The sequence below is a fragment of the Anguilla anguilla genome, chromosome 10 (assembly GCF_013347855.1).
Source record: "Anguilla anguilla isolate fAngAng1 chromosome 10, fAngAng1.pri, whole genome shotgun sequence".
Lineage (NCBI taxonomy): Eukaryota > Metazoa > Chordata > Actinopteri > Anguilliformes > Anguillidae > Anguilla > Anguilla anguilla.
In genome coordinates this window covers 28,539,988-28,567,394 of record NC_049210.1, presented here as the reverse complement: position 1 = coordinate 28,567,394, position 27,407 = coordinate 28,539,988, and the positions used below count along the sequence as shown (strand labels likewise).

At 40.6% G+C, this 27,407-nt stretch overlaps 1 protein-coding gene across 7 annotated transcripts in view; it reads left to right on the top strand.

Annotated features, from left to right (window-relative positions):
* Nucleotides 1-27,407, top strand: part of iqcd (IQ motif containing D) — a 104,495-nt gene that overhangs the window by 8,324 nt on the left and 68,764 nt on the right. For 4 of the 7 annotated variants that reach the window (XM_035379695.1, XM_035379696.1, XM_035379693.1 and 1 more), the window contains exon 2: nt 20,137-20,743. In XM_035379695.1, the coding sequence (XP_035235586.1) occupies nt 20,137-20,743 (607 nt within the window). The remainder of the gene's footprint in view (nt 1-20,136; nt 20,744-27,407) is intronic. The other 3 variants (XM_035379698.1, XM_035379699.1, XM_035379697.1) reach the window with 2 other exon arrangements.

The window sequence follows — 27,407 nt, the reverse complement described above, 5'->3', positions numbered from 1 at the left end:
TTGTAAATGCATTTAGATCAAACATAGTGCACGTTAAATAAAAAATAGAGTAAAAAACATTCGTCAATCACGCTTTCTGTTTACAGTACCATCACAGCGAGGAGTGTTTTGAACCATATAGCGCTGTACCCCCTTAGAAAAAAATGGGGAAAGAAAACGTGTAGGCTACATGAGAACTTTAAAGACCCACTCGACTTTGACAACTTTATAACTAAACTGGCTCACGTTTTAGTTAATAAAACTCAAAAGTAACTTAAACATCCAGTCGGAACTAGTGGCTTAATAGCCTAGTTCTGTAATTTAGTATAATTCTCTGGAGCATACATGAGTATACTTCATGTACTAAAGTTGTACGTTGTTCAAGCATAATCCGGGGACATATCCATTGTTAGTACATAAGAAAAGTGAAGTGAGCCTCAGCCATGTTCTTGGGTTCATGGAACTGCCTGCACAGGCAAACATGTTATTATTGAGAAATCATTGAAAATTCATGGAAATAGGACAGCACCTTATTCCTGAACTCCCCTCAGTGCCAGAAACAACATAAAATACATCCCAGTTCAAAGCTTCATGTATTCATGTCTCTTTATACATAAAGTTACCAATATTTCATTGTCCACTCCTAAATCTTTTGGAACTGCTCAGGTGTCTGAACCATTTGTACTGGTTGGGATGGATCTTGCTGGGAAACCAACAGCAACTCCAAGACTCAATATGTACATATGCCTGATGGTTGACCACAAAACAAAGTGGGTTGAGGCATATCCACTAAAATCTAACCAAGCTGAGGATGTAGCATAATGCATTATGGAATTCTTCTATAGGATTGGAGCTCTTAAAGTAATTCTCACTGACTGAGGAGTGGGAATTAGGTGCTGTCCTATTATCCTACTGCTTGAATAAAGGAACTTGGACAAGATTGACCCTATGAAGTTTTATAAGCACATTAGCATTCTTTCTTAAAATAACAAAGACTTCTTGATTCACTTGTGAACAAGCATACACCTACACATCAGGAAAATATACTCAGGAGCCACATCTGTTCAAAATGTAAACAAGTAAGACATTCTTCAGGGTCGGGAAAAAATTTATGACAACATCTTTGCTAGCTTCAATTTCTTGCTAATTAAGTTTGTGTTACTTTGGTCTTTCACAGTCTCGGGCGAATATATATATTTTTTAAAACCTTACGTTTGTTGAGTAGCTGCATGTAAGTTATAGCTAAAGTGATCGAAAATACGACAAACAATTTTCTGTATTGTTGTTAGATGTTTATATTTGCATGTAGCAATGCAGACAGCCAATTAAATGTGTAGTCTAGTCTAGTGTAAACAACAAATGTAACAGCCAGATCGGATCCAATTACATAATATTATGGCTAAGCATATAGCAGTAGGCCTATAATATATTGTTCATGTTTTTGAACAAACTTTCTCTCTCAGGTATGCAGTCACCTGCAAAACGGTTTGCACCCTTGAAAAAAACCATTAAACAAAATTGGTGATGAGCTATATGTTATGCAAAAAATGTAGGAAAAGTACATGTTCATTGTAAAAAGTAAATAAAAAATGCTCTGAGAAAGTTTTTTAGCAAGTAACAATTTTATTACGCAAAAACATAGGTGTCAAAATTATTTACAGCCCCAAATTCACTACTATGCTTCACAAGGGTAACACTACAGCACTGAGTCACCTTCTGTGTTTCTTAATAAATATATTGGGGGGACCTTTGCACATCCCTTCAGTTCATTTGGTCTGTGTTTGTGGACTGCCCTCTTCCATTCAACCACAGATGTTTGATCATGTTCATGTATGCATGGCCACTGCAAGGCAATGACTTTGTTTCAGTTAATTTTCATGTCATGCTTATGATCATGGGTTTTTGAAAGATTCATTTGCTGCCACATTTGAGTTTTTTAGTATGAGGATACCATGTTTTTGGCCAGTATGACTCTGCACCACATGCTTAGTGGGTGTGTTGTGGAAGCAACACAAAGAAGCTGTACAGCATAATATTTATATTTTATCTCAAAATTCCTTACAAGTTGCTCCATGGAGATGAAATTTGAAGCAACGTGTTCCTTATTTCAAAATGTCCATATTGAAGGTTTTTGTGAATGGTCCAGCCCTTTGTATTTCATGTGCCCCGCTTAATTTCTCACATTTACTTCTTCTGTAGGGACTATTGATACAGCTCACTTGCTGTGCTGTATGGTAGTTTGTGAAATCAAAAACCCAAAAAAAAAAACGGTTCCTAATTTTGAATCCTTTTGCCTACATATATCATCCTTGTCTTTTCTGAAAGGTAATTCTGCAATGGATAGGCACTGTCACCTTTTAACATTAACACATCTCATTAGTAAAAACTTCAGAACACTGTTTTAATATTTCAAGTTGTTTAATTCCGTACCAAATAGGCATCTCCAGAGTCACCGTCTCTCAACTTCTCTAACCGAAAATAACTATCTAACGATGAAAGGGTCATGTGTTTTAAAAAGATTTAAAAAGAGTCTCTCCTTTCGCAAATGTAGGGGAGAAAATCCATAAATGTAACACTTGATTTATGTAACATAGTCAATAACTTAATGTACAATGCGGCTACCATAGCAATTTAAGATTTTTTACATATAAATCCTCTACCATCTCGCAAAAGAATGGAGCAATCTTTGCAAGGCTGCGTCCCAAATGACTCACTTGTTCACTCATTCACTATTCCCTATATAGTGGGAAATATGTAGCACACTAAATAGGGCAGGGGTGCTCAATACGTCGATCGCGATCTACCAGTCGATCGCAAAGGTAGTATTGGTAGATCGCATGATATTAAAGGAGTACCATGGTGGTTGAACATGACACTTCCCAGTTGTCTTTAGGCAACAACAAAACAAATGTGCATAATTTTTTTATTCTTCAGTCATTTCAATGTACTTTAAAATGTATTTTTCTAAGCCTAAATTTCCCACTATAAAAATTCACCCGAACCGCCTGGGCGTGGTAATGAGAACTGTCCGTTAGCTATGATTGACAGACCGTGCCCCGTTACCATAGCTACCCCCATGCTACGCGCTCTCTTTGGGAGACTGAATTTTCACAAGCTAGCTAGCTTAGTAGTATATCAAGTATCAATAGATAGCTAAGATAAGGACGTTCACTTATATCCAATTATAATTTTTGCTATCTAGCTAGCCAAGTTAAGATAAAAGCACAACTATAACGTCCTCATAAAAGCAAACTAGCAAGCTAACGTTATCGATAACATTGCCTTATGAAAGCAAACCTCCTAGCTAGCTAACGTTAGCTAGCTAGCTAAATGAATATCCCGTCACTTGATTGATATAGGGCAGCCAGTTAGATGACATCTGAATTTTTCTGACACTTAGGTCACTGCGCATGCGCAAACAACGGCGCCAAGTGCAGCAAAACTAACAAGCTAGTCAGCAAGTTACCTCCAATTTTTAGCCCTCAGGTTTTTCTCTTACACTTAAGAAAGGATATAAAAATGAGTGGGGGAGCTGGACCAAGTAAGAAGACAAAAACTTATCACTTTCATACGGAATGGGAGGAGGACTTTTTTTTCACGATGACATTTTCGAAGTGCGTTTGCCTCATCTGCCAGTCTACCATCGCAATACCAAAGAAGGGAAATGTGGAGCGGCATTTTCGGACTGTTCATGGAAAATACGACACCGACTTCCCACCGAAAAGCGAGCTGAGAAAGAGAAAGGTGAAGGAACTAAAATCCCAGTTGTCCGGACAGCAGTCATTTTTCGCACAACATACTTCAAAAGCGAAAGCCGCCACCGAAGCATCGTTCCGGGTGAGTCACATCATCGTTAATAACAAGAAGTCCTTCCAAGACGGAGAGATGGTAAAAGAGGCATTCGTTGAAGCAGCTGACTCATTGTTCCGGGACTTTAAAAATAAGGCAGAAATATTATCTTCGATCAAAGCTCTCCAGCTGTCAAGAAGTACAGTTACACAGCGCTGTGAAGCCATAGATGAGGATTTAACCCAGCAAATGTGGAAGGACATCGGAGATTGCGAGTGTTTCTCACTGCAGTTGGACGTGAGTGACACGGCCCAGATGTGCATTTTCATTCGTATGGTGTTTAGTGATATCACTGCAAAAGAGGAGCTATTAACAGTACTGCCCATGAAAGAACAGACGCGAGGAGAGGACATATTTCAGTCGTTCAAAAACTTTATCGAGAAAACCCAGCTCCCGGTGTACAAATTGGTGTCTATCACTACGGATGGAGCACCCGCAATGGTTGGCCGCGTGAATGGATTCATTGCCAAGTGCAAGCAGGACGATGCTTTCCCAGACTTCCTGAATTACCATTGCATAATCCACCAACAAGCGTTATGCGCTAAAATGCTCAACATGAAAGAGATCATGGATGTGGCAACAAAGATCGCCTGTTCTATTCGAGCCAGATCTCTTCAAAGACGGTTATTTCGTGCACATCTGGAGAAGGCTGACTGCGACCATTCTGAGTTGTTGCTACACACTGACGTGAGATGGCTTAGTCGAGGGAAATTCCTGCAAAGATTTCGAGAGCTCTGTCCGGAGATTAAGGAGTTTTTCCGTGTAGCTGGACATGCAGAATACAAGCAACTAAATGACGGTCAGTGGCTGTTAGACTTGGCATTTTTAACCGATCTGACAAACATGTTGAATGACCTTAATCTAGAGCTGCAAGGAAAAGACAAAACAGTGGTCAATATGATCAGCTCAGTTAATGCTTTCAAACGAAAGATGCAACATCTCTCCTCAAAGCTGCAGCGCCATGATTTGGCAAACTTCCAGAACCTGGTGTCAGAGCTGGAGATGCAAGGGAAGGCCTGTGTGCAACTTGACAGTGCACGCTACACAGAGCAGATTGACAATTGTCTGTCAGAGTTTGACAAACGCTTTCAAGACTTTTCTTTGCTCGAGCCAGTCGCTACATTCATGTGCTATCCTTTTCGGGAAGATGCTGAGGTTGATTCACTGGCATCAAAAATTGCAACACTGTTTCACCTGAACTCTTCTGGAGTGGAAGATGAGATTTTGACACTACAAGCCGACATTGAGCTGAAGTCCAGAGCTCATGGACAGTTCTGGAACTTACTCACAGAGGTAAAGTACCCCAACATGAGCTATGTGCCACACCCTTGACTGCATTATTCGGCTCCACTTATTTATGTGAGTCAGCCTTTCCCCACATGAAGATCATTAAGTCCAAGTACCGTTCCACCATGACTGATGAACATTTGGAAGTGTGCTTGAGGCTGGCTGTCAGAAGCTACTGTCCGGACTATGTATCCCTGGCTGATTCAATTCAGTGCAAGTCATCAGAGTAAACTCAGGTAATGACAAAAAAATGTACATAGTTAATTATGTTGTGTTGTGTAATATTGGCTCATGCGGTTATGCAAGGTACATCAACATACATTGTACATATAAAGAATCCTCAATATATTTGTAAATAAATATATGTTTCGCATTTTTGTAGTGGGTAGATCATTTTGACTTGGTCATTTTATAAGTAGCTCGCATGCTGAAAAAGTGTGAGCACCCCTGACATAGGGAGTGAGCGGCAGAATGAATGTTTGCTTTGGGACACTGTTGTCATCACCCTGCGCCGCTACTATCTTTTGAATATCTGTCGCACAATAACAGAAATTGCGTTCGTTATTGATGTGGTGAGAAAGCGACGTTGTCTTTGGTCCCTGATAAAATATTTTTTGAACGTAATCTTTACGTGTATATATGAAATTCTCGGTTAAATATTCATTAATATTGGCATCGACTAAATGTATAGCAATATACTGTTCAAAAATCTTTTATCAGGGACCGAAAATGATGTCTTGCTTGAGTTGCACTGCTACCGAGATTAGCTAGCTTCTTAGCTAGCAGGCAGCTCTCCGGAGAAAAACCGTTAACGTTACACTTGGCACTCTAACGGAAACTGGTGATTTTTTGTATCGAATATGCAAATATAATTAATGATTTCACATAACTATGGACAACTTGCATTTATACAAGTAGCTACCACTAGCTTTTTCCAACTGCCATCTTCGTTGAAAAAAACCGTAAAGCCCTACCGCAGTGTATTGTGGGATGTTGGGCTTCCGGATAGTGTACATAGCTTGTACCCTACATTTTGCAGTGCATTGTGGGGCGGAAGTAGTTCACTATATAGTGTGTTACAATTTTGTTTCTCAGATAGGACACACCACAAAATGGCTGTGCCAAAAGTAGTGCACTATATAGGGAATCGGGAGTGATTTGGGACGCAGCCCAGGAAATACTTCCAAAAAACTGTTTTTGAGTGAGCTAGGTAAGGCCTTATTTTTTATTTTCAATAAATCAAATCATACAACATTTAAAAATTATCTTGTATGCTAGGAGACCAAAACAGCATGACTAGTTTGCATTACTGTAACTGGTGTTACAGTTATGCCCCCTACTAACAAAATGTGGTTGTGGCGACGTACTATTAACGTCCTCTATTGGTCCCGTAACGTCCGCGTTACGTCTCAATTTACGTAGTATTACCGTAAAAACGTAAGACCAGCGCCCCATCGCTGCGACGTCGCAAAACAACGTTGTGGATACGTAACAGTTACGTCCTTACAACTTTACGTTTGACAATGTAACAGAATAACCTTACCCCGACGTTGTGATTACGTCGCCAGGAAGTCATCCGTCGTAACGTTATAGATTTACGTCGCTGACACGTTGTATAAACTTCTTTATTACGTTATTTACCTTTCCACAACGTTGCGGATTGGTCACTTACTTACTAAACCCTGACCATACATTTTGATTTTGTATGTTAAAAAAGGTATATCATGGTGTTGTAATTTTGATCTCCATTCTATCCTACCAATGAAATGCCATTGCTTCTGTAATTCATATCTTCAAAATTTAAGATACTTTAAGTGCAGCAATAAAAAATGTACACATATCAAGCCCAAATAGAATAGAAAGCCTTTATTGTCATTGTATAGAATACCATTGAGATCAGGTTCAAGTTACATTTCTAGGTAGGCAATATGTGCAAGCATAATTATGGTACAGAAGATGAGACAAACATACAAAACTAGATACAAAAACATAAAAAGGGTGAAGGGTAGTTTCAGGACAGTAATAACCATAGACCAATGATTTCAACATTAATAGTGTTGAGTATTTTTGTCTTTTTCAAGCGGTGAACTACATTTAAGTTAGAATCACCTTGGATCAACTTGGAATACAGTCACTCTTGTCTCAGGCATGTCTTGAGTGGGGAAGGCTGGACCTCGGGTTCTTCACTGGGGCAACAGTCATAAGGCCATGTGTGGGAGCTGAAAGGATATGAAATTGGACGAAGTAAGAAAAATACATTGAGTAACACACGCAGCAGGCTAAAATCGTAATTGTGTTTTGACAATGACAAACAGTCAATGAGCAAAGAGCTGTTTCCATATAATATCCATAACTACCTTAATTCTGATCTTGCTCTAGTTTCATTTGAGCTGTTGGGCCAAATGTAGAGAACTCTGCAAAAGAAAATCAATTTAAGTCAGTATTTGGTGAAAATACAGAGAAATACTCTTGATTAATATTGATTACACAATGCACTGGCGCGAAGCCAAAGCCTATTTATTTATTTATTTAATTTTTTTAAGGCCACGATTACACCAGGTATAGAGTAATAATGCTAGAGGATTTTGACGAGTTTTTGTATTTCTAATGGAAATAATGTTTAGCTAAATGCTTTCAAAAGAGCGCAAAAATAGCTTTCAAAAGAGGCGCCAACAATGCTAGCTTGAAAAGGCTTGCTAGCTCCAGTTTGTCAAACACCAAAAACCAAATGAAGACCACACAACTATTTTATATATTTATGATGCATATTTTAACCAACATGTTGATATCTCATTAGGACGTGGACAAGGTGAATTACAGCTTTCAAAAGAGCACCACATACGTTAGCTTTCAAAAGAGGCACTGGCAACAATGCTAGCTAAAAGGACATGAACAAAGGTGCTTTACAGACAGCCGTTTATACATGTCGAATTAGCTCAATTGTTAGCTAACTAGACAGGCCATCGCAGAGATTAGCTAGGTAATGTTAGCTGGTCTTACATTACATTTGCACTGGGTTATTAGTGTTAAGTACTCAAAGTAGCAATATGCTATCTATTTTCCTTTTCCTGCTACAGTATTGGAAAAATCTTTAGGATTACTTTTTGCATCTTGGGCAATTTGCCTCTCAAATAGCCTCTTAACTTCCCGTAGTTATTTTTTAACCTTAGGGCGCATATTACAGTATTCCCCCTTATTACTCTCAGTGCTGTCATTTTTATATACAGTAGCATATACAGTTTTCCCTCAAACTCTTCGTTATGGCTTTGTTCGTCCACAGGGGAGACGATTTCTTCAACTTTTTTCCTTACCTTTGGAATGAATTTACATTGGGCCTCAAGAATAACCTTTTTGAACCTGTCCCACTTCTTTCACAGTCTTGCAGTTAAGAAGTTGCACCCAGTCAATATTACTTAAATTTCCTTGTGTCTTGCTGAAATTGGCTTGTCCAAAATTTAAAATTCTGGCCATAGAGGAGGCCATATTCATTTGCCGTAATACATCAAATCTAGCTGCGGATTGATGCTACAAATTCTGTCCAGATCATTACATAGCACCAGATCCAAAACTGATTTCTCTCTTGTAGGCTGATTGACAAACTGTGCCAAAAAAGAGCAATTGAAGTCACCAATAATAACAGTTTCACATTTCTGACAAGCTTGTTTTATGTTTTCAAAGAGCATTGAGTTCACACTACTGTCTGAAGCTGGCAGTCGGTAAGGCCTTTTCATGTCCTCCTATGAGCTTTATTCAGATACCCTCACTAGGCATGAGCTAGTCAATTTCTGTAATTCTCTGCACATTAAAATTTTCTTTGACATAGAGAGATACACCCCCACCTCTCTTACTGGATCTATCCTTCCTAATGAGTTTGTGCCTTTCTATATTATATTCATCCCCACCCTCATCTCCAAGCCATGTCTCTGTAATCCCAACTATGTCATAGCCAGAGATGGGCAGTATTTCTGTTACTTGTATTTGAAATATGTATTTCAATTACTTTTGAGTATTTTGTAATTTGTTTTTGACAGGGCTGAAAAAATTCTAATGTAATTTGTAACAAGATACTTTAGAGTGGAGTAATTTTGTATTTTCAAAATACTCAAAATACTTTCTCCTTTTTTCTCGATTTAACACAACCCTCCCCTCTTCAGCTCCGGTTGAGAGACTGGTCTCATTTTCAGGAATGATATTCCATCCACACAGGAGGCGGTTAACACCAGGAATATTTGAAAAGTTAGTTGTTCTTAAAGGCAACTAAATAGGCTACTAATTTAAGTGGTGTTGGGACACACTCAATGTTGTGTAGACACACACAGACAAGACATACACAAATGGACGAACATACACAAGGACGCAAGCCTCTCCTGCTGTTCGCAGGTTCAGTGAGTGACAGTTTTTTTAAGTGATAAGAAATTAAACGGTGTTGTTACTTTGCTAGGCATTGGTTTCAAAAGACGGGTGTTTTGAAAACAAGTGAAAAAGTGGAGAAAAGTGCTTATCACTGATTACCCACAGGTTTTATACTGTGCATGTTTGATTGCTAAATTACAGAATATTAATTAAAAAATGAAGCAGGCAGTTGGTAAAAAAGCTCTGTTGAAGCATTTAATCAAAGTATTTGAACACAGTTTCTTTTATTTCTAGTGATGTCTTCATTTCAAGTCCAAGAAGAAAGGTTGAACAGTAAAGTAAAATCTGTCTGGAATTTTGGGGACATACTGTTTGAAAATGGTGTGAGTGCTCTTGTGTGCACGCATGGATATGTGTGCAAGTGTGGTTATGCCTGGGTAAAATATGTACATACACAGTACAGTCATATGCATATCCAGTAGCATTCTACTTCCTGTTCTTCCTTCCTGTATGGTTCAAACTCTCACCAGAGCCTTGTGTACATTATAAAAATCTTTTAACAAATTCAGAATACCCAATGTTACAAATGTATTTTCCTGTATTTTGAAAATACAAAATACATGTATTTTATCTTGATACATTTTCTGGCTCCAGTATTTTGTATTTTATTTTGATACATTTAGTTGAGGGGTATTTTGTATTTTGTAACAAGATACATTTTGATGTATCTTTGCTCATCTCTGGTCATAGCCCCCACTATTCATAGCAGCCTGAAGTTCCAACATTTTAAAAATAGCATTTAAACAAAGACATTTCAGATTATTACTTCTACACATCCTCTCCTGTTCCCTCCCCTCCCTAAAAGACTTAATTAGTGTTCACGCTATTATAGGAAGCCCTGACAGCTTCCATCCAGGCAGTCTGGACTTCCCTACACTTTTCACTTCCTGACCTACCTGCCCCCCAAGTCCCTAGTTTAAGTAATCCTGTGCTAATCATATGCTGGCCCAGTGCAGCAGTACCCCTCCAGTTCAGGTGCAGCCCCTTGCGCTTGTACAGGTAACCCCTGTCCCAGAAGTAGTGCCAGTGCCCCAGAAACCTGTACCCCTCTTTCCTACACCAGGTTTGTAGCAACGTGTTAAACCTCCAAATAAAACTTTGCTTCCCTCTGCTTGCATGTGGTAGTATATTGGAAAAAACTAATGTGGAGGTTCTGCTCCCAATCTTTTCTGCTAGCTCCACAAATTTGTCTTGCCTATGTCATTGGTTTCTACATGAACCATAACCACTGGATCCCTCTCCACTCTGGCCAAAAGCTTGTCTGCACACTCCAGGAGATCTCCTCCCTGGGCACGAGGAAGACAACACACCCTAGGGGATTCCGTTTCATACGAACAGACTATGTAGTCTACTCCCTAATAATTGAGTCCCCCACTAACACCAACTTTTTTTCTGGGAGGATGTAGTCACCTGGGTGCCCAGTGGCATATCAGTGCTCACACTCAAGGTCAAGAGCTAGATCCAATTCCTGCAAGGACTGCAAGGACACCACAACCTCAACCCCTGTGTGGTGTGCAAACCCTTTTCTGTGTCAGCGCCCCAGTGTCACCCAACTATATCTCCCTGCCTGCTCTGGATTCTCCCCCCTTCCCAGCCATGGTTTGCACACTAATTCCTTAAAGGAGTACCATGGTGATTTTCACACTTTCTCGGTTTTATGTGCTATTTGCACAAGAGGCATTGAAGAAACACAATGAGCAAAGTATTAAATATGTCCGTTCTGTATTTTTGGAGAAATATGCGTTTTAAATTCATCGTCCCATTTTCAACCGGTTGAGAAAGTTGTCATTTTTCTACGTCACGAATACAGTAACCACTCCTATTTCCACGCCCCGTAAAGAAATCTGACAGGACACACCGTCCTGCTGTTCAGACAATGCAAATATTTGACTAACGTTAGGTTCACTTAAATTAGAGTTCCTTTAGATTATTTCTGGTTATATTCATTTAGCTGCTAGCTAACGTTAGCTAGCTAGGAGGTTTGCTTTCATAAGGCAATGTTATCGATAACGTTAGCTTGCTAGTTCGCTTTTATGAGGACGTTATATTTGTGCTTTTATCTTAACTTGGCTAGCTAGATAGCAAAAATTGTAACTGGATACAAGTCAACGTCCTTACCTTAGCTATCTATCGATACTTGATATACTACTAAGCTAGCTAGCTTGTGAAAATTCAGTCTCCCAAAGAGAGCGCGTATCATGGGGGTAGCTATGGTAACGGGGAACGGTCTGTCAATCATAGCTAACTGACAGTTCTCATTACCACGCCCAGACGGTTCGGGTGAATTTTTATAGTGGGAAATTTAGGCTTAGAAAAATACGTTTTAAAGTACATTGAAATGACTGAAGAATAAAAAAATTATGCACATTTGTTTTGTTGTTGCCTGAAGACAACTGGGAAGTGTCACGTTCAACCACCATGGTACTCCTTTAAAGGACATGCTACTCAATTCCTGGAACTTAACCAGTTGCGAACTGTGGAGTCAAGCAAGCTGGCCCTCAAGATCAGGAATATTGCTTTCAAGGTGCTCAACCAGTCGGCAATGGTGGCAGATGAACTCGCCCTGGAAATCGTTTTCCAGAAGCGCGATCATCCTGCAACCCTCACACAGCTTTGGCCACATTTTTACCCCCTAACAATCACCCTCTCTCCCTATGTCTAGAGTAAGTTTATGCCAAGACGGAGGCACCAAGACCTCAACTTAAAAAGACGCGGGTGGCTTCAGATTACTAGTGGCAGAAACTGGAGAGGAAAAAAAGGCACTTTTAACTATCTAACATTAAGTGTTGAATAAATAACACAAAAAGAACTACCCAGTGCAGAGTCCCTCTGGTTATGAATAAACTAACTTAGATAGCTTTTACAAAATAGCAATGACAGAAGGAACCGCTGTACAAGGAAATATTTTATTTATATCTCAGAAGAATAAAACCAAAAGAAGAATAAAACCAAAGTGACCGAAATATCTAACTGGCGAGTTTGCTAGCTGAGTGCTTAACGGTGGAAAAAAGTGGGAAACTCCCCCCCGTCCCCTAACAGCAACAAAGATTTTCACCTTAGGAGCAAAACCGTCACAGCCAGGAGGACCAGGTGAGCAGTCTCTGTGGAGTGCCCGGATCGAAAGCCAGGCTACTGAGGGTCAAGCAGGTTGTTCTGATGGAGATGGAATAGTTAATCCAGGTACAGTCTGATGAGATGCGTCTTCAGACTATGGCGGAAGATGGGCAGTGACAGAGTGCATTGTATTGGTTCGTAGAGGAACAGGGAGCTAGGGTGGAGAAGCTCCATGGTAGGGACGAATGAGAACCATTCACCCCTCTGCAGCAGAGCAGAGTGGTTGAGCGGGCCAGCAACCAGTAGCCAGTGGAGTGACCTCAACGGGGGGGGGGGGGGGGGGGGGGTGATGATATGCGAGAACTTAGGAAGGTTGAAGACAAGTCAGGCAGCGGCATTCTGGATCATCTGCAGTGGCTGTATGGCACAAGCTGGCAGGATTGCAAGGAGGGCGTTACAGTAATCAAGACATGAGGCCACCATAGCCTGGACGGAGTGGCTGGGTGGAGTATGTGGTCAGGTGTGGTCAAATCCTCCTGTTGTACAGGAGGAATGTGCAGGACCATGATATTGTCTTGATGTGCTCCTTGAGCTGCTTAAGGTAGTCACTATGGTGCCATCGACAGTGATTGAGAGCTCCCGTAATAAGGAGGTCTTGTAGGGAATTAATTCAGAGGAGAGGGATGAGTTGCAGTGGCAAGTGCTTCCATCACAGCCAGGAGGGCAGTCTCTGTTGAGTGCCCGGATCAAAAGTCAGACTGGTGAGGGTCAAGCATGTTGTTCTGATGGAGAAGTGTTCTGATGGAATAATGGTCTAGCGCTGATTTTCATGGTTTGGGCTAGGCCCCTTATTTCCAGTGAAGGGAAATATTAATGCTACCACATACAATGACATTCTAGATAGTTGTGTGCTTCCAACATTGTGGCAACAGTTTGGGGAATTCCCTTTCCTGTTTCAGCATAACAATGCCCCCAGGCACAAAGCAAGGTCCATAAAGAAATGGTTTGCTGTGAGTTTGGTGTGGAAGAACTTGACTGGCCTGCACAGAGACCTGACCTCAAACCCATCAAACACCTTTGGGATGAATTCCCAGATGAGTGGAGGCTGTTATAGTAGCAAAGGCGGGACCAACTCCATATTAATGCCCATGGTTCTGAAATGAAATGTTCAACAAGCACATATGGGTGTGATGTTTGGGTGTCCACATACTTTTGGTTATGTATGTGTGTGTGTATATGTATGTATGTACACACGCAGGTGACAAAGAAAAAAACTGAATAAATGAGCGGAGAAACATTACAAATGCAGATGCTTCCATACAGGTGTAGTGCATCACACATTTAAGCATTTAACATTCTAACATACCCTGTGGCATGAATAAAAATGCTGAGCATGCCCAGTTGTCCTTGATTTTGGATCAAGATGGCAAGATGAAAAGATATAAGTGATTTTGGAAGAGGGTTCATTATTGGGGCATGGATGGCAGGAGGTTCAGTAATAAAGATTGCAATGCAATGCAATGCAGGACATGATCAGACTGTGTCAGCAAGAACACAAGAGCCTGTTTTTATCATGTTTGTGATATAGCCTTGCTGCGCGATGGTCATACCCTATGAGCTAGACTTCTACAACAAAGTGCGACACAGATGCTCATCGTTGGGTCACAGCGATATTTCTAAATTAATCGGGTTATAGGGCCCCCCTAAACTAGCTCTGCACCCCTTTTCTGAATACTCAAGCTTCACCATTTCCTGTCACTGATTTCATGTTTTTTATAATATAGCAAGAACCATCCATAGCTTTCTTTGAACTTACTGTTCATCCTGTGTTCAGCTAGCATTTTAGGTGCTTGCTGCAAGAACTCCATGTCACACTGTTTTTGTTGGTTTCTTTGTTCATTCAGTCATAAGTGAGCACTATCAGTTTAGCTATGTACTATTAGCTATGTCTCTGTGCCAAGTTAGCATGTTTGCTATTAAGAAGTGGAATGTCATCAAGTTTTGTACATTGTACTAACTGTGGGAAGGCAGACTAGTAGTAGCTACGGTAGCTTACATTCTTGCATGCTTAGCTAGCTAGGCAGTTTTTTAAATATTATTTTTTGCAAAGTGCTCAGAAGCATCTACCATATCGGGTGTGGCTAGAGGTAGTGCTAGTGTTGCTCAGATACCATTATGAAATGTAGTGTGTAATCGCAAAACATTTAGAAACACAATAGAGCTACAGCCACAACACTGGACAAATCCTGGTTCAGATTTGATGACAACACCACCAGAAATTAGCTTGCTTTGTTCCTGTCTGTCACCCTCCCCCTCCCTCTCCACCTCTAACCTTTGCCACCTCTGGCAGTCTGGAAGATTGTATAAAATAACTAGAAAGGTTACAATTCCTGAAGGAATTTTGTGGGCTTGCTTCAAATTCCAACTGGCACTGTCCTCAAGCCTCAATGCATTTCAATGAGGGCGCATAGCTCAGAAGAAGCATGAAACCGTCCAGACCCACGGCTCACCGTAGCGTTACATATACAGCCGGGGATCAGCAAGTAGCAATTATGTTCCAGGGATTAGTCATATCCTATAAGTGTCATGAGTAAAACTTGGCTAACTATATAGCTAGCTAGTAATGGCATGTCCTCACCTCTGTAACGTTATTTGTTGTCCTCTGTGTGTCCATACATCTGTATCGGTGGTTGTAGTGTCCGTGTGTCCATACATCTCTATCTGTAGTTGTAGCTGTGTGTCATTAGCTCCTACTTATGCGTGCAAGATAGCATCCATACACGCTAACTAGGTTAACTAAAGTAGGCGAAACGCTAACATGTTAGGGTTAGCTAAAGTAACGTTAGGCGATAAAGCTGTGCTTAGAAATCTCATGCCGTTGGAAGTGCATCCTGCTAAACGTCCATGAGTGAGTGAGTGACCACCTGCGCATGTGTCCTACTAAATTGTTCCACTAAACGTCCATGAGTGACCCTCTATGGAGTGACAACAAAAATTGCTCACAAGAAGTTGAATATTTCAAAACGTTTTGAACATTTCAAAAATCTGAATACAAGCAACAATGTCTGGAACTAGCTGGTCATTTTGGTGTAAAAAGTTTGAATGTAGTGCAAAAACTGTAGGACTAGTTAGAGCTAGAAAAATTGGCCGCAAAGTGCAGATAATAAAAAAATATATAAAAGATAACAAGCCCACTAACTAGCGGAGAGCGTGGCCAAATCTAACATGGGGTAAAATGTAACACTGGCATTTTAGGTAGATGCATCGAGCTTGAACAATGTATTTCAAGTTAAACACGCAGAATTACAATCTGTTTCCAACGAACGGCGGATAATATTTATTTTATGAACGGTGGTTCAATAAGTATTTTGGGCAATATTGCCAAAAGTCTGCAAGTGAATTTTTTTACTGGAAGTGTATTTCAGCTGCTGTATTGTGTGTGTATGTCAAGGAATCCAAATGCATGTAATTGTAAGCAGTCTTTCAGTGACTAACAGATTGCATAGCTTTGATATAGCATGCTAGCTTGCTGGGATTGCTAGCCAGGTATAACAGCAGACACCCCCCCTCCGAGGTTGGTAGCCTGTTGTCTGTAGACTGTTGATTAACCAATTGATTGGACATGTTCAACTTAGACCAGATCTTCATAAATATATGTAACTCAACTTTAACGTAAGGCTACGTTGTGACATCGATTGATATAACTGTTTGGATCAAAAAGACATTAGACGGGACCCAGAGATTTTGCATGGCACATTATTATTCAAAATCAGGAGGCTGCTCCTTATTTATTTAACAATATATATATTTTTGAATGTATTTAGATGCTCACCGGTATGAAATGGGATGAAGTCCTACATTGCATATGCCCTGTGCTGTGGAGTCAAAGATGTTTTCACTGTCCTCCTCAGAAATATTTACTCAGACTCAGAGTGATTTCTTCCAACGCCTCCAAATTTCGAATGTTCTGTTTAGACCTAGGCATTGCAAAATAAATTTTGTTGTAAAACAACAATCTTTACAGGCACAACACCTCAAGAACTTTTCTTGCCAGTCAAAACATTTTCAGCTTGTGAACTCAAAAACTGTTTTATTTACACAGGAGAAACAATACATGCCCTTTCATGCAAGCCTAAAAAACTACAGTATACACTGTTAGAAGTTTAATTTTATTGGCTAAAATACTTTTCAGTTGTCACAACTAGGGCTGTGCCATATCGTATCGTCCATGATATACCGGTACAATTCCTCCCCATGATAAGAATTTGTCATCCCGCGATATTGACGATATAGTTGATGACGTGTTTGGGCATCTCGCCATCTCACACGTAGAACGAGAACAAGCATGACAGAAGGCGGAGTTCCAACCCTAGATGAGGAGGAAGAATTAATCCCCAAAAAAGGAGCTTCCTCCGTACAGGGTTCGTACGGTCATTAAAAACCTGGAAAAGTCATTGAAATTTAAAATGCAATTTCCAGGCCCTGGAAAAGTTATGGAAAATAATATTTTTTGAAAAGTAATGGAAATATAGCTAAAGTTGCATCAAATACAATTGCTAATTAATCCAATCATAAAAATAGTATGTATCGTAATAAAACGTAAATTAGCACGTAACCTTCGTGGTATTTTGGTGTTGTGAGAAGTTAATTCGGTCTGGCTCAGTCTGTTTACAGGCACGCCCAACAGGCACGCTTCTGCCAATGTAGCAGTTAGTAAACGTAGGCCCTACTGTGCCAACAATATGCCAGGGAAGTGCAGCTTCAATAATATATCAGGGCTCGAAATTAACTTTTTTACTTGGTAGCACTGGTGCTCCCAATTTCAAAAAGTTAGGCGCACCCACCAAAATGCAAGGATCACCAACAATATATGCAATAGATTTGTTATTGATAAAACACGACAATATAACAGTACGGTTTACAAGTAACAGTTAAACTGTCACGCCTAAAATGTGTGGACTCTTCAAGGAATTGCGTGTTATGCATTCAAACGACAAAGCGCTTCTCCTCACATTAATACCGCTAATTAAATCAACCGCCAGTAAACTGCATCGGAGAAATTAGCTGTTTCAACCGGGTCGCTACACAAAACACTACGTTAATGTTTCAAAAAAAAAATGCCGTAATCGTTCGCTTCAACGTTTCAGCTTTCGATAACGCTAATAAATTGAACATAAACTTTTGTCTTCAGGTAACATAAGTAAACGCATTAGCTGTCTGTGTCGCGTGACAGTGGAGTGCTGCAAAAGGGAGTGACTGAAGGCTAATATTAACCAATTTAAAATCAGCATTAAAGGTAAGAATGTCAAGCTCGCGATTGGTTAGAAGGGTCACCGTCAGCTCACAAGGCACATATTGAGTGTACTAACTAGCGAATGTACAGAGGAAGAGACGTTCGACTGAAAAAAGAAGAGAAAAAAAAGGTTGCACCAGAACAATTATTTGCACTCGCACAAATGTTTATTTGTTTTAGAGAGGCAACATATGTTCAGATGCAGACCTAATTTTACTTTGTGTTACAATAAATCATTTTAAATCGTCCCGCTGAGATAAAGTCATTTGTTTTGGTCATGGAAATTCAGTTAAAGGTTGTGGAGAAGTCATGGAAAAGTCATTGAAAATCATTGGTAAAAAAGTGTATGAACCCTGTCCGTAATATGGAAGTGGTTCGGATACAAAAGATCAGTTGTGAATCAAACGTCTGTGATTTGTAAAGTGTGTCAAAAACCCGTATCAACAAAGGTGGAAACACATCAAATTTGTCCCACCACCTCAAGCAAAAACACCGATCGGAATATGAGGAAAGCCAGAAGTTGCGTGAGGAGAAAGCGGCAACAAGTAACGTTAAGCAAACTCCTTTAATTCAGAAGGGTATTGTCAGCACGTTTGCCAATGGCACTCCCTATGATAAAATTTTTTTTTTTTTAAAGTAAACGCTGGAACGAACTGACGGAGGCGGCGGTATTTTCATAGCCAAAGACATGTTGCCAATCCGAACTGTTGATGAGGGATTCAGGCTAATGATCCAGAAAATGGACCGTAGATACTAGTGATGCACGGATCGCACTTACATCCGCGGGCACCGCGGTTAATCCGAGGATCGGGCAGGCCGAGTCATAGCAATTAATATTCTGATTAATAGCGGATGGGTTGCGGGTGGGTGAAATAATACATCATTAATGAGGAAAATATTAATTACATTCTCTAAAATGTGAACATATTTTAAGCTTTATTTTTCATCAGGCACGAATTAGCAGACTAGACTCTCATTGCACCAATTGCGGCATCCATTTGCCTTAAGCAGCATTGGAGGCAAAAAAGATCCGAGAGAAAATTTAAAAAGAAGAATTAAAAACAAAAAAAAGGAAGGGCAGAAAAGTTCCATGTGGGAACGATTTAGTGAAATACTTAACCTTGACGAGTCAAGTGCTGGGTATGTCATATGCAACAGCAGCGAAATAATGAGAAATAATGGTAATGCGTGATCGGGTGCGAGTCTCTAATTTGGAGAAAATAATTTGTTCGGGTGGGTGGCGGGTGGATGATTTATGCGTACATGCGGATTCGGATGACGTCAGAGCCGATCCACACATCACTAGTAGATACTGTCTATAGTGGTCTATAATTTTATGCCGCAACCACAGACATGTGGAGCAGCCGAGTGACGAAGCCATACATTAGCATTACGGTCCACTACATGGGGTTTGAACAGCTCTTGCCTCAAGACAAGTTTTTTCCCAGATGATTTACCAGAAGTGTTAATTTGTTGTATGTAGCCTAGTTTATGAATAAAGTCAGAATCGGCGTTTACATCTCAAACTTGTACTTAATTTGAATCATTATTGTGTTTATATACTGTTTTGATGTTTTGCAGCATAGTTTAAGACTTGTTAAGTTTACACTATTTAAACATTATTTGCACTTTTACAGAAGAAAAGTATATTTCCATTTGTTTTTCCTGGGGTTAGATTATGAATCCTGCGAGTATTGGTGTTTGCATTTTCACTGGAATTTTGTTTTGTGAATAAAATTCATATTCTATTTTTTAGCCTACTTAGCCTAATTGGTATAGTTTAGTATTTGATGATGGTCAGGATTAAGTTTTACTTTTTTAGATCAATGTTTGTGTTTGCACGGCTCTCAAGACTGTATGCTGATGTGACTTGTGGCCAAAAAGATAGCGTTGCATGGTATTATTTTCATATTGTCGTTTATATTGTTACCGCAAAAAATACCATGAAATATCATGATATAGTTTTAAGTCAATATCGCCCACCCGTAGTCATATCTATATCTCACCACTAGCTGACTGTGTACTGGGTAGAACTTATCCGTTTGGTTGAACAGATAAACCCTTATAATTTTATAGTAATTTTGATAATTGTATTCTAAAACATATTACAATGTAAACCCTACAGTGACACCTAGATGTTTGTTTTTTATATTTCAAACTGCTAAATGTGTGAACACTGAAGTTGTTTTTACCATGAATGCACAGTAAATAAATTTCAATTATTGGATCCTTCTTTGACATAGACTTTTTTTTTAACCTAGAATGTGTTCCAAGACAACCAAGGAACCTCTGAAGATCCTGAACCTCTCTGGGGAAAAGGTGAAAACTCTGGAGATGCAATGTACCATTAAAATCCTGGATGAATGCATTTGGAAGATGGAGACAGCAGTCCTCCTCCCAACCATTCTGTTGAACGTGGAGAGGAATTCAGCAGTGCTTTGGGGTGGGCTTATGAGAGTACTACAGGGGCACCAGCTCTTAGAAGAAAGGTTTGCCACTCAGGAGTTAAGGTGGCAGAAATTGCAGGGTGAGGAGGGGAAAATCCATCTGGCAGGGCTAGAACAGGCACTCTGTGGATCCTTTCAAAATGTCCTCCGCTATCTGCGAGCCCACCCCTCTGGTTTCCAGGGGCTAAGCAGAGAGGCCACAGATAAAGGATCCCAGAAGTTAGTCGAGGGTCTAAAAGAGTTGCAGGGACTCCTCTGGGTTAGGCAGCTGGTTGGAGGAGGTCCCCCAGCAGAGGAGCAAGTTGAACGAGACAGTAATCAGTACATTGATGAACTCTCTCTCAGGCATCGTAATAACATGGAGGTCGTCTCTACACTGGAAGAAGATGTGGTAGCTGCTACTAAAGACAAGGATGCCGAGGTAAAATAAGACAGTATCTCCCCATTAACCAACCAAATCTCTTAAATTTTCTCTTCCTGCAGTGGCTAGTGCCTGAGAAGGTTGAGGAAAATATAAGATAGTCAAGTTTATTTATACAGCACCTTTTAAGCACATCACCCTTCAGTGGGTAGTACTGTCTCACTGCAAGAAGGTCCTGGGTGCGAATCCTGGCCTGGGCCTTTCTGTGTGGAGTCTGCGTGTTTGCGTGGGTTTCTGCCGGGTAATCCAGTTTCCTCCCACAGTCCAAAGACATGTAGGTAGACTAATTGGAGACTCTAAATTGCCCATAGATATAAGTGTGTGAGTGAATGGTGTGTGCCCTGCGATAGATTGGCAACCTGTTCAGGGTGTATTCCTGCCTGTCACCCAATGCACACTGGGATAGGCTCCTGCGATTCAGGATAAGCAGGTATAGATAATAGATGGAAGAATAATAAAACAGACATAAAAAGAAAACAGAGCCACGAAACAGTGACCAAGCAGGAACTTTAACTAAAAGCCAGTCGATAGAGGTGAGTATTAAGCTACCGCTTGAAATTATGCTACCAGAGAGATATTCCCCCATACACCCCCATATGATGTTAATGCTCTTAACCCCTTCCTACCAAGTGTAAAATAGGCCAATTTTTTGTCTGTTTTTTAGTAATGCCAAATCTATCTAAAAAACTATAAAGGGTACAAGTATGGTTCACAGCTTTTATTAAAGAAGAGAGCTGCACCAATATGAGAAAGTAGACAGAATACACATAAATCCAATTTCTGATACGCTTTCACAACAGTGATGTACAGAAATAGAAATGTAAACAATGTAAACAAACAAAAAAAAGGAAACAAACATTTAAGTTTTAGATTTTTTCCCTGATGAGCTACAAAAGCTATGGATGTTTGTGATTCCTCATTTTGGTGTCAATATCTCAATCCATTTGCATTCTACAGTGGTTTTGTTCATGCATGCCCTTATAGTTACTATTACTTGTGCCAAACTGTACCAAATTGTGCCAAAAATGTCAGTGTTCCAGAAAAAGTTTTTACAATAAATTGAGATATTCTATCAATATTGGCAACAAAAGTCAATTTTTAGATGTGTTTTTGATGTGTTCCATATTACCCAACTACCAAGTCCCTGAAAAGCTATCCACACCCATGTTGCAGCACAGTGAATCTTGTGTAAATATTTTTCACAACAGCCTTATTAGCCAGAATTGAGTCCAGGTGCATGCAAACAGGTCATCAAAGGAACAGTTGGTATGGTATGTTCCCTACACATTAGTGCTTGTCTGTCCCGTCCCTTTTTCACCTTTTATGATTCTATATATGATATTTACATGATATATACATACAGGCCTAAATCTCTGATTTCCACTTTTAATGAGCCCCTTGTGCTTTCAAAAAAAAGATACCCAACTGACAATAGTTTTGCAAAAAACTGTAGTCAATTTTCAAAACACCTTTGTGTAAAGAATGCTAAGGGTTTGCTACATCATAAACTGGCTGGTATACACAATACCAAATTCAACATAGCTGAAATACTTGTCACAAGCGCTGAAAAGTACAATTCTGCCTCATAACTTGAAAACTTGAGACTAGAGTTTTGTGAGATACAATCAAGAGGAACCATTTACTGCAGATTGTTTATAGCGTGACAGCAAGCTACAATGAATATTTTTGTTTTTAATTATATTGCTGGCTATCTTCCACATTTTAATCAAACAGCCTGAAGTTGGCTAATGTTAGCTTACTGCTAATTATACTTTGCTAACATTACTGCTGCAATATGCCATGACCTAGTGTTACGACCCCTGCCGTAAGTTTGTTTACATTTTTTGCGTGTGTTTTGTCTTTCTGGTTCATCATATGATTGGCTGTTTCCATCTCCGGTTACTCGGCTTGAAAAAATCAGCTGTTTTCCACTTACCAGTGGAGACTAGTTCTTAGTACTCGTGCTTGGTGTGTTGTGTATAGTGATTGCTTTGTTTGACTTTGCGTATTCAACCATATTTTTGTTTGATTCCGATTCCTGTCTCACTCTTCTGGTTTGTTTGCTGATTAGATCTTGTGTATGACCACTGACTCGTTCTCCTCGACTCCAATTCTTGCCTTAGCCCTTCTAGTTTGTTTGCCCCATGATTTTGCGTGTCTGACCATTAGCTCTCGTATTCAATTCCGATTCTCACCTAGCCCCTTTGCTTTGTTTGCTAATTGGATCTCATGTTTGACCATTCGCTTGTTCTTGACCTCAAATTTAATTTTGCCCTCTGCTCACCGTATAGTGCTCCGATCAGTCAGTGTGTTCCCAGACGGACTACAAAACCTCCCCATCCCTTTCAGGACACAAGTTTGTTATTTTTTCTTTATTGTTTTTGAAGGTACTCTGGGTGGAGTTGTAACTCCCTGTTGGGGTATGCTGTCCGGATTTTTGATTTCAGACTACCAACTAACTGCTAAAGCTCAGTGTTCAAAGCCATCCCGTGCCCAGTATCCTTTGAAGACGAGCCAGCTTTAGGTTTGGACTGGCAGATAGAGACTGGAACTACTGGTCAGTTTGCAGTACTTTTCCCTTGCCTATTCTCCACTCATTTCCCTTATCATTCATCCTGTTACAGTTTGACCCTAGACCAGGTCATAAAAGAACTGGGGGCTCATCTATTAACTAAATTTTAACTGAATTGGCTAAATTTAATTTGGAAGAGTTTACCATTTTCCCCACTGTGGAACAATTTGACCGTTGCCAAAGGACAATCTGCTACTTATAGCAAACTTCTTTAGTGTGTCATGCAGTTGGTGGCTCAGGAAATCCTACTTGGCGAAAATTAGTTCACAGGTTTTGCAGCTGAATTGGAACCACTGCAGATTTGGGCTACAGCAGAGGCTGAAGCAGTGTTGAATGTGTCTCCATGCATAGATCGAGGTGTTTCACGCTTGTCTCTCGCTCATCCCATTCTTGCTCTGGGTTTAAAAGAACTGGAGCTAGAGCTAAGTAGACAGGAGTATCAAAATCAGTTGCTGCATCTCCGATCATTTGAGCTTGAGACTGACTGTCAGGTCAAGCTGAAGGTGCTGGGGTTGAGAGCTAAGGATTATAGCCCCATTTCAATGCCTCAAAGATCCCTGGTTGGTTTGCCTGTTAGGTCTTGCCTGTTGCCTGTGCCTGACAGTGCATCGCCTCCAGTGTCGGCTTCCCAAAGCACCATTTTTGTGTACTTCTGTTCAGAGAAAATGAAGCACACAAAAATGTCCCAGTGTTTGAATGCATGCCTACGATACTGAATTGGCTACAATGTGTGGTCCTTGCTATTACGATGCAAATTCTCCTCATCGGCTATCTCTACCCAGCATTTTCCTCGCCAATGTACGGTCTCTGGCAAACAAGATGGATGAACTGCGACTGCGGATCACCACTCATAAAAGGATTATGGACTGCAACGTCATGATTTTTATGGAAACTTGGCTTAACAGCGGTGTTCCCGAAAGTGCCATTGAGCTACCGGGGCACTACATCCTCAGGACGGATAGAACAGCTGATGACTCCGGTAAGACCAGAGGTGGGGGACTGTGCATTTATGTTAACATAGCTTAGTGCACGGACAATGCCATTATCAAGAGTCACTGCCATGCTAACCTAGAACATATCATGGTTAAGTGTAGACCTTTCTCTCTACCCAGAGAGTTTACATCTACTGTTGTGACAGCAGCATACACCCCCCCGGACGCTAATGCTAAGCTTGCAATGAAAGAACTGCATGCTGTCATAAGCAAGCAACAGACTACACACCTGGAGGCAGCCTTTATTATTGCGGGAGATTTCAACCACTCCAACCTGAAGACTGTACTTCCCAAATTCCATCAACATGTCCCCTACAAGAGGGGACAAGACCTTAGACCATGTTTACACCAACATGGCTGAGGCATACAAAGCCATTTCCCTCCCCCACCTGGGACAGTCTGACCACCTCTCACTGTTCCTACTCCCCAAGTACACACCACTCATCAAATGTGTGAAACCCTCAGTTAGAACAGTTAAAGTATGGCCAGAGGGGGTAGATTCTGTCCTACAGCACCGGTTCCAACACACGGACTGGAGTATGTTTGCCACTCAGGCCACCCTGGACTCCCACACAGACATTGATTCCTATGCCTCCTCTGTTTTGGACTATATCAACACTATCATCAACAGTGTTACCACCCTCAAACGGATTCAACATTCCCCAATCAGAAGCCGTGGATGAACAAAGAGGTCTGCCTAATGCTGAAGGCACGAGACACCGCTTTTAGATCAGGTGACGCACAGGCCTACAGTTCAGCCAGGGCTAACCTGAAAAGGGGCATCAAGAGGGCTAAGCACAGCCACAAGCTAAGGATTGAGGAGCACTTCAGCAACAACTCTGACCCCTGACGCATGTGGCAGGGCATCCAGGTCATCACGGACTACAAACCCACCAACACCTCCCCCCCAACCAGCGACACCTCCCTCTCTGTTGAGCTTAATAACTTTTACGCTCGCTTTGACAGGGACAACCAGGAGGCGATTATCAAGGCTGTACTCCGTGTAGACCACCAGCCCCATACACTTGCCCTCACCGACATGTGTGCTGGACTGAGCAGGATTAATGCACGTAAGGCTGGATGCGTGCTCAGGGCCTGCACTGGGCAGCTGACTGAGGTCCTGACTGACATATTCAACCTGTCACTGGCCCAAGCAGCTGTTCCCACGTCCTTCAAATCCATATCCATCGTGCCGGAGCCGAAACACTCCTCTGCAGCAAGCCTAAATGACTTCCACCCTGTTGCACTCACCTCCACCATCATGAAGTGCTTCGAGAGGCTGGTCCTGGCTCATCTCAAATCCTGCCACCACCCACACTCTCTTCTGCATTCCGAGTCAGCCAGCTGTTTCATTTCCGGCGCTCGTTTCCGGTGCTCAACACCAGACTAGCTATGGCGTTTTTCACTCGGTCGCTTCAAGACTTACCCAGACTTACGGTCAAAGACTTTAGTCGCATTATTCAAGCATCGTGCCATATGTCAGCAGCTAAAAAGGAGAAGGGCTTCAAACTATACGTTTCAATCTACATCCACAATTACGAAGGTAAGATCCGGACGTGTAATGTTTGCCCTTAACATGTTTGTGTACTAGCCAACACTAGCATAGTCATACTGCTAACGTTATGCGTCTATGTGCAAAAGACTCACAGTTTGAGCGTAAGGGAAAGTTATCCTGCAGGTTCAGTGCAGGCTGGTTCATGAGACAGGTTCCTGTTCGTCAAATCAATTTTCTGTGAATCATATCAATGCTATGAATCTAATACTGCTAAAGGTTACTTTAAATATATATTTTGTATGACATCCCATAAATAACATTAGTGTGGTAACATCTGTAAAAGTAATGGGATTCACAGAAACTAGATTGAGTTCTGAGTTCTGCCACTTCTTTTACAAACATTCTGTGTTCCTTGTTATTTTAAATGAGTAAAGTGAGATTAATAATAATTGGCTACTATTTTAGCTTTTACACATTGTGTAGTGCATATGTACTGTAGTTATTTGGTTCATATTTGTTTTTTCAGACATTGTTACTGTACTCATGTATTCTCCTTTAAAACAAAAGTTCACTAATTTATTGTTTAAAAAAAGAACGTTTTAATGTTTAACTGCACTTGCAGCAGCTACAGTATGTATTGTAAAGCCGGTCACCCACCGCACGCGTAGCGGCTGCGAGCGCATGACACGCGTACTACGTGCGTAAATGAAGCGTAGTTGAAGTACTCTTATTACAACGGCAGCGGGCAACGTCCTCTACACCAGCCTCGAACGCGGCACGAACCGGGTGCGAAACTTGTGCGGCACAAGCAAACTGAAGCGTAGTTTTTTGCTTCTGTTCTATTTTTCGGCTTGCCGTGTGGCATGATTGCCTGTTTATACACAGAAATATGCTCTAAAATGCTAGGTATACATGCTGTGATTTATATTTCATCCTTATATTACTGGGGGTGGTCCCTAGTTCCCTCTTGCAGTCGTGGAGAACAAGATAAAACCAGATAAACACCAGATATTTTATAAGCAGCTAAAAAATACAAGCCTTTTCGTTTTTGTATTGTCCTGACAGAAACAAAATTAAAACTGGAACCTGGGGAAAAGGCAAACTTAGTTTTGCTATCTTATTTTGCAAAGGGGGTGGGGTAAATTTGAAAATACACTACAGAAAAACGAGTTGAATGATGTAGAAGTGAGTGCACTGAGCAGCGGTTTGTTAGCTCGAAGTGTTGGAAGGTAGTTTTTAACCAACTATTGCTCAGCCTATTTGACTTCTGTGATGTCTTTGTTCGCCGTGCTTTCAAAAAGAGCTTGTTAATAAAAATAAGATAATCCACAGAGCTTTAAAAGAGCAGATTATTCAGTGGTCTTGCTGATGAAAATTATTTTATAAATGAAGTTGTAAGCAAGCCTTTATTGCACTTGTACTTCAAAGCTTCCAGTGTTCATGGCGTTGTAGTGTTCATATCCCTTCACGTTTAAACTATTAATCTTTTTGATGATTAGCTGATTTTAATAAATCTGATCATTTAAATGTTTTTACGTGAATAACAAGACGACATGAGAATTCCCAATAGTTGATTACGGATTATTATTATTATTATTATTACAT